Consider the following 8661-nt stretch of genomic DNA (forward strand, 5'->3'; position numbering starts at 1 on the left):
GGGGGGAGGGGGGGGAGTCTGATTAAGCAGCGCCTTACAACTGTTACGGTCTAAGAGGCGAACGAGAGCCGCACGCACCAACGCACCGGGCCGCGCGATCGGGCGCCGCGAGGGTAGCGTGGCGGAGCCGAGCCGAGCGCACTGCTGACGAAATTCAGAGGGATGTAGAGAAGGAATGGGGAGAAAAAAAGGAAAGGAACGGCAGCGTGGCGGGGTGAAAATTCACAGGGGTGGCAACGACGCCGGGGGGTGCGTCATTACGGTCGAGATTTTTCTTCCAAGGAAAGAAAGTCGCTTCGAGATGACTCGGCGGTACTGAAGTGGCCGACGAGGTCTTGCATTGATTCGGACTCGCGGAAACTTACCGAAACGGCACTAATTTTCGTTTTTGCGAAGAAAGGGGAGGGGGTGCTTTTCTTTCATAGAAACAAAATAACGATGTGAACCTCATCCGAAAAACGTACAGTAGTTACGGTAGAGACTTTGTGCCCGTCTTAATTTTATCACACCTTGCGGTTTTTTCTCGAAATCATTTTCCCACCACGCACCCCTCCCGTAGTATCTCGTTTCGCCCCTTTGTTCTACCCTTTTTTTTCATTAAGATCTCTTACACCCCACCATCACAAGACCATGAAGGAAGCGAAAGTCCACCCGCCGCGGCAAGTGGCTTTAAATTTTTTAAGTCGACTTTTTTTTTCCTCTCGTTTCCTTCGCCATCTCTTTGTCCACGGCCTTTGAAAATCATCCGGTTTCAAGTCGTGAATAATTAATTTACTAATTAAGGCCACGGCAACTTGTCTGGTGGTGTAAACAATCCCGTTTGCCACTCCCCCTTTTACCGCCCTCCCCACACTGACGCCCTCCGCGCTTTTTCTCTTGTGTATGAGTTTTTTTCTCTTCCCCTCGAAACACATCTTTTTAAAAACTTTATGTACGCAGGGCGCATCTTGCGGAGCAGTTACGAGTGTTATAAAGAGAAGGGGCGGAGGCATTATACCGCGAAAACAAAAACGAGAGCAAGGTGTGCAACTAAGTTAACTGAAGGTCAAAAAACATGCAGAGGTTCCGCACAGGCGCAGTTGAGTAATGCGCATTAAAATACAAATCATAGCTTAACACTGTGAAAAATTTACTCGTAAAGTTAAATATTTTGTAATTTGGAATTACACAATAATGTTGTAAATTTACGACAGACCAGTTTTGCTCCTCGATAAATTTCAAGTCGAGACAATGTGATGTAAATTTACGAACTCACATTATGGAAGATTTCCCGTTAACTTACGACTATTTTTTCATTTGTAAAACAAGTGTGCCTAATTTAAACACCAACGTGTGTAAGTTATGATTTTAAACATTACATGGTGTTTAGATCAAGTTGCATTTTTAACGTTTTGTAAACGTTTAGATTCTGCACACTTGGACACACACAAATTAAATCTATAGGAACCATGTGGTGTGCAGTTGCTACACTTTTCGGAAGTGCGTCGAAAGTTCAAACACCAATTAACGTTTAACATTGTTTAACACCACAACGTATTGAGAAAATGCACACTTGAACTAAAACACCAATTGAGGTGCAACATTAAACACACGTTTTACCAGTGTCACAGTGAAGCGTCGTGACCACAGCGTGGTCACGCTTAGCTGGTTTTCCCAACCCATCGCTATCCACCTGAATAGGGAAATTGGTTTCAAGAGAATCGAAGCGCGCCACCATTTAACCGCGTGACAGCACATGGAAAACTCAGAAACATGCACGATTGTGCTCTCTGAACTCAGAAAAAAATGCAAAGGATGGTTAATTTGTTTTGTCGAGGTAGTTAGTACACTATTTTACCTCAAAAATCAGACTTTCTTGTACCACGCCACGCAACTTTGAAAATCAAACAGTAGAAAAAGAACAAGACCTACTGTTGCGACTGTAGGAAACACCCTTGTAAAACGGTTTAATTTCTATGTAATTTATGAGATATTACTCAGTAATTAAAGTGTAATTAAGTGGCAGAAATTAAATTAGAATGTAATTTAAAAGTAATTTAGTGCTTTTTTGGTCATTAACCGTTTATTACATGTTCATTTAAAGTTAATTTAAAATAAATTAAAGACGCATTGCCCAGAATAGGTCTAAGTCCTCAAATGAACAGTAAACTGCAATGTTATTTAACTTTAATTAAAACCATACTCAATTTTGGGTGCTGTCAAATATTCTATGTAAGTAAATAGAACTTTAATTTAAGGGTAATTAAGTTACTTTTCATTTCAGGACTTAGAAATTTTCTGCGTGCAATATTTAATTAAGCCTTAATTAAAGTTTGATAAATTACCCGTTAATTACACCGTAATTAAAATCTTATGACTGACATCTGGTCTAAGAAAGACATCCTCTCCGGCCCTAAGCCGTACCAAGAAGCCGTGGTGGCAGAGTGGTTAGCATAGCAGACTTGTAACACGAAAGTCGCGGGTTCGATTCCCCAAATTTGGCTTTTTTTCTCATTAAAATGTAATTAACTACCATCCATTAACATTACATTAAACCACCAAAATTCAATTACTGAGTAATTGAACATAAATTAGTTTTAAATGAATTTTAATTACTGAGTAATTACATTTCGGACCTTTAATTTAAACATAATGACATGTTAATTTAACAGTCTCAAATTACCAGCAAATTACCACGTAATTGAACACTAATTTAGTTTTAATTTAACCTTTTCTCAAGGGCAGTTCCTTGTGCCACTGCTGTCGCAGTGGGAATTCGCCTGCTCAATAGTCTGATTTAGTATAGACATCTTGATAAGAATCCTTGACGCGAAGAGTTTAAAAACGACTTCTGATCATCAGTCCATAACGTGGACACACCCTTGAGCCCCTATTCCCGCGCCCCGCGGTTTTGATAACCTCAGCTCAATTTGATACGCTAACACCCCACCGGCCGCGGCACCACGAACACCACTCTCTCCCCTTCCCGGTGGCTCTCTTGGGCAGTGATTAAACAGATTAAGGGGTTGCAAGCGTTTTGATGGCGGTCAGCACTCCACCCTGCGTGTAAAACAATAGAAGCATTACGCGCGCCGCGCGCTCAAGAAGTATGCATGAAGGAAAAAAAAATGAAACAATGGCAACAACCATAGGGTGCAGAGGGTTGCTTGTGTCGCTGCGGTCAGAAGAAAACAAAGAGCAGAGCGAAAAAAAATTAACAAAGCAATTAGTCGGGGCGACAATTACACGCGCTGTTAGGGGAGGCTATTGTTTCAGTAAGGGGTGAGCCACCTGTTGGCGCGTGCGGAGCGTGGCGATGGGGTTGTGCTTGTAATTAATTCTCTAATTACTCTATTATGCGGTTATAGGTTGGCGCCCCAAAGAGTTGACTTTACTCCCCCCTTTCTCTCTCACTTCCCCTTCTCTCTTGCTCCTCTTACTGAACAGCCCGGTGAAGGGGAGTTTCCTCGCCTCCGAACGCAAATATGCCGAGGGAGGCTTGATGAAGATGAATTAAAATTGTGAAAGGGCATTAGCGGTGAGGGATGAAGATAAAAAAAATGGCTGAATGAAAAAAAAAGGCGAGCGATACGTCGGATCAGACTGATGGGGTCTTATTAGGAGGCGTACGCAAAAGATAAATTAAGTAATTAAAAAATTTCCTCAAGTCAACACTTCTTCCGTACCAGAGGGCCCACGGGGAGAGAGGGGGAACAAAGCTCTCCTTTTCTCCTGCCCTCTTCCTTCCCCTCTCTTGTGCGTTTTTACGCCCGCTGAATGAGCAAAAGGAACAAATTGGCAATCAGGGAAAGAGAGAGAAAGAGAGAGAGCACCCAGTCAGAAAGTCAAGCTCAGGGACCCGCAAACAGAGAAATGACACCAATTATACTCAACTTAATTAGAATGTTTTCGCGAGGAGCAATTCAGAGAGGAGCTCGAGGCCGAGATGAGTCCCCGTGAATGCGAAGTTCGTCTTGTGCCACATCCGCGTCGAATGGGTAGGGGTGGGGCGGGGAGGAGGGAGGGGGGGGAGAACGGCCCCAGGGCTGCTTTAATCATGACTTGATGTGCACAGTACTGCTTCCTCGACACCGTTTATTGCGTCGTTTCGGCGACAAATAGCTCAATTCTCATGAGATGTACCTTCTTTGAGATCGTACGAACAAAAACGATGTACTTGTATTCGTATGGCAACGTTTATCATCTCCACCTTTCTTGCACCCGGTGCTTCAGAGAGGAGAGCGAAGAGAACTCGCCCACCCCATGGCGAATAAACTGCAGAACGACTCTCTAATTAAACGGCGCCCTGCACTATAAAACAAGTGTTATTGGCTATAACACCTCGGCACGTGTCCGACAGAGTTGCGTATACATTCTCTATGCAGACCGGGATGGCAGCACAGAGAGGCACAGCATTTAACTGAAATGACATGAAACACACCCACATTTCCAAAAAGTTTCTCTAACGATCGCCGTCGTCGTCCGCACACCCGTTGTCACCGTTGTAGTTCGATCCGTTTTCCCAACATGTCTGCATTCAGACACACACACTCACGCCACAATTTCCCCCTTCAAACGACTGATGCGGTGGGACCGATAGCAGAGGCTCCCTTCCTGGAGAAACAGCAGGGCGGCCGCTACACAAAAATTTTCGGAGCATTTTATGACGTCCAAACAGCCGAGGAGTGCCAACCGTCGCGTGACGAGCGGGCGCCCGTGGGGAAACCTTCAACGTTTTTCGTAGGGATTTTCTTAAGAGTTCTCTCGTTGCAAAAGAACCTATAGTTCTCTCCATTAGTGCCCGTTTTGTATAAACACGTAGTATACACAAAAGACCATGGGTATTATTTAGATTTAGAAACACCCGAAGTGGTAACAACCACAAATTCCACACTTTTTAAAAATCAGTTTTTGGTAACCGGCCATTCTTTAATTAAAGCCTTTCCATTTTTTAACAAAATATAGAAAGTAGTTGTTACCTTCTTGAGGGGTCCTTTGTCAGGTGACTGCCGGTTGGTGCGGTGTTGCCAGATAATCGTCGGACCCAAATTCTTGACCCATGAAAAGAAAAACAGTTCCAGTCAGATACCACAATGGTTATTTTCACAGCAACTCGACGCCGCTCCGCCGAGAAGACGCGCGGCTGGCGACGACACAACAGTTCAAAAAACATAAAGAAGGGAACCGCGCGCGCGGCAGCTGTCACGGTGTGAACAAGCCGCGAACACCGCGGGGCACACGTGCACACGCACACACACACACAGTGACTGCGTGATAATTACGGGGAAACAACTCAACAAATAAGGACAGGCGAGAACTTCTGCAAAGAGGGAATACAGGAAAGGGGGCGGCCGCTGCCCTCGACGTCGTCGTACCGCTGTTGACACGGTCCGCCCCGCCCCGCTACACAAACTCTTGATAAAAATGTGAATTTCTCGTCAATACACCCGGGCGAGCGCTGTGGGCTGTGGGGCGAGCACAATCATCGAGATAATCATAGTGAGGCGAGTTTGTGTATTTCCAGCGCGGGGGCGGCCCTGCGGCTGCGCCCTGCCCGCGGCGCCACCAGTGCATAATTCATGCGCGTTGGTCTTAATAACGAGAGAAAATGACCGAGCGCCACTCGTCCCGTCCGGATGGCAAATACGGCCCCACCCCTTCCCCTCCCGCCCCACGTCTCCATCTTATCCTTCTCCTCGGCTGTATTTGCCCTGTAAATCAGTATAGACCTGCGAAACGAGCGGCGAGGAAATAGAAGGGGGAAAAGAGAGGGAGGGGGGAGAGAGCGAGAGAGCAAATGTTGAGACGAGTCGAGCCGGACTGAGCGCGGACTGTTCCGTCGCGTGGTCTGGTCGAGCCGCCTCCACCGCAGCGACACTATGGAGCACAACGCCGCGACGGCGGTAAATCGTTGAAGCAGGCTGGCGGGGCGGGGCGGGGTATAGGTACGCGGCGCGGATCCTGTTTGAAATGGCACTCCGGGAGCACCGTACGCCCGGGCCGGCCTGCAGTGCACTCCACCGGCACGGCGACAAAAATGACAAAGACTTCCGTCAAGTAGGAATATTATGTACAGTCACGCTCAAAAATCTGTATTCATAAACAGAGAAAGGCCCAGGTGATGCTTTGTCTAATTGAATCCCAGCGGGCCGCGCCGCCCACCCGGCCCCTTCCTCACACCTGTGTCCGGCGCCTCCCCGCGCGCCGGCCCGCCCACCGGAACACGCCCGGGCCGGGCCGGGCCTGCTCCGCGGCGCGGACAGTAGGCGTGATGGGCAATTAGCTGTGCGCATTCATTACTCAATTAATGCGTGGCCAGGTGGCCCACCCGCACACGGCCGCCACGTCCCGCCACGCCCCGCCACGCCCCGGGTCAACGAGGGTTAAGAACCTGTTGATGAAGGGCAGCCAGGGGCATAGCAGCTTGGACAGGCCATGACGACGACAGTATGAGATTAAACAGAAGTAGTCTGAGCTTAATTTTACATTCGTCAAACCGCACGCGGTACTGTAGAGTCATCTCCGGAGCTCCCTGCTGCCATGCGGCACACGGCGCGCGTGGGAGAGTATGACAAAAGGCCCCGAAAAGACTCCGGACAGGTTATCTCGGCATCGCCGAAACGTAATTACAAAGGAGGCCGTGGAGATGCTCACTTTAGATAGCGTTTGTGACGTTTTAATAAGCGCGGCGCGTACCCCCTCTCCCTCATTGCGCCCCTCTCTCTCCCACTCGAGCCGCTCCCGGCCCCACTTCATCGCGGCCTCTCCAGGAGCGAGAGAGATGAAAGAGTGCGCGTCCGTCTTCGTCCCCGTGTCATCTGCTGTTTTCCCGCTCCGTTGCCCAGATGGAGATAGCCTCGCAGCCGGGTCGCGTGCGCCAGCGGAACACGGATTTTCACGTGCATTTCTCCCGGGCCCGCCCGCCAGGCCAGGCGCATCCCTCAACAGAAAGTAGTGGTCTTATATCCCTATTTGCAATGGTGTTCTTCCAAATTTTTCGGGGAAGAGGGAGGGACGCAAAACTCCTCATTGAATTGAACAAGATGTGCGTTTGTCCACTCAGGTGGGTTCGCCTAAGTGTCGGCTCCTCCAGCGCGTGCCTCGTGAGCGCTCCGCAGCAGCCGCGGCGGCATGGCTGATCTCGCCCCAGCTCATCAGCTGGTATGAGGGACCAAATATAACGACCAGTAGAGTTCTAATTCAGGGCAGATACGTAACCAACACGTATTCCAATCCCTTGAACCTTGGCTACTTTAAAACAGTACACCTAATGAAATCGTTTCTTGGTCCTATGGTCATGGTTTGACTCTTATCTTCAATTTTGCACCTTCAACAAAGCAACAACTTGGGCAATAACACGTTTGGATTAGGGAATTTATTTTTAAATATAGGAGCAAACCACCTAACACTGAAAATCACACTGCTGGATCAAATTTACTTGGACCAATAAACTCTTTTTTCCTTCCTTCCTTTTCCTGGGTGCCCTGTAAAGCAAATACAAATAACTTCTGAAGAAAACCAGGGGATCATTGGTAATTATTTTTACAACCATCACGTTATTTTCATGAGAATGTATTTAGTAGATGACAAAAAAATCTGTGTTGAGGTTGGTTGTAAAATTGGTCATATGGTTAACTTATTTTTATCGCAACTTTGTCTTAGTTTACAGTGTGCTGTTATTGCTAGTTTATTTGACCAAGTGCAGAACCGCTTCTCTATGCTTTTCTAGGGTCCAAGGGTAGGGTCGTACTAAAGGACTTCCAAAGGATTTTCCAACGTTAGCAGACATCGCTTCTGGCACTTCGACGGAATTCGACGAGGGAATTCTAGAGGATAGTTAAGTTCCTTTTCTGTTAGGCGCCAGACGACGACGCTCCAGCACTCATTTTGGCCCGCGAGGAGGTCCGTGGCCCGACCCACGACCAGCTGACGCTCGGCGGGCTGAACAGGTGCGCGATAGACAGATACCACCTCCCGTCCCGTCGCCTGCGCGCAGACCCACAAACTTAACACCAAAACAAAACGCAACCGCCACTTTACCCGACCATATAGGCAGGACGATTACGAGTTCAACTTGATGTGCTCTGTTACAAAGGTCCCAAACTTAAGTAATTAACTTTATTCTAAACATACTGCCACCCTCGGAGCAAAATGCGAATAATACAATAATAAATAATTGCAAGCCCTCACAGATGACAAAACTTCGTTTCGATTCGATTCCCATAACGGGCAGGAAATTAACTAACGCCATATATTAATGTAGTTGCATGCCGTACGAAGCAGACACCGTGGCTTTAATATTTGATCCCTATCGTGTATTTAGAGGACACAGCAGACACGTCAGCCAGCTCAATACATAAATGTGTACTATCACAAGTACCATGCAATTTCGAAGGCGTCGCCGCAGCACCCCCCGAGCAACGCGCGTGCTGGCCATTGGTGTAGACAGGTGCCGATCACACGCAAGCCACGGCGAGCAGGGGAAAAACGGCGGCGTTTCTTCAAATTTAGCTAGCGGTCTGTGGTGCGGTGCGCGCCCCCGGCCCCAAGGCCCGGCCCCCGGGCCCGGCCGGCACAGAGGGCAGGGAGGGCATAGCGTGCGCATACAACGACCAATTACTAGTAGAATATTAATTTCCTTAATGCCGTATCGCGTGTTGATAATTACGCGGGGAGGGTTCG

The 8661-nt window shown here is 47.9% G+C and overlaps 2 protein-coding genes across 7 annotated transcripts in view; both read right to left on the bottom strand.

Moving 5' to 3' along the window:
- LOC113215389 (protein-L-histidine N-pros-methyltransferase) overlaps positions 1-8661 on the bottom strand; it is a 214771-nt gene that overhangs the window by 127155 nt on the left and 78955 nt on the right. The window contains exon 2 of the mRNA XM_052269220.1: positions 4959-5030. Within this exon, the coding sequence (XP_052125180.1) occupies positions 4959-5030 (72 nt within the window). The remainder of the gene's footprint in view (positions 1-4958; positions 5031-8661) is intronic.
- The window catches only part of LOC113215414 (zinc finger homeobox protein 4), a 358772-nt gene that overhangs the window by 28852 nt on the left and 321259 nt on the right, over positions 1-8661 (bottom strand). The window lies entirely within an intron of this gene.

This window comes from Frankliniella occidentalis, unplaced genomic scaffold (assembly GCF_000697945.3).
Source record: "Frankliniella occidentalis isolate FOCC.00 unplaced genomic scaffold, Focc_3.1 Scaffold86, whole genome shotgun sequence".
NCBI classification, from domain to species: Eukaryota; Metazoa; Arthropoda; class Insecta; order Thysanoptera; family Thripidae; genus Frankliniella; species Frankliniella occidentalis.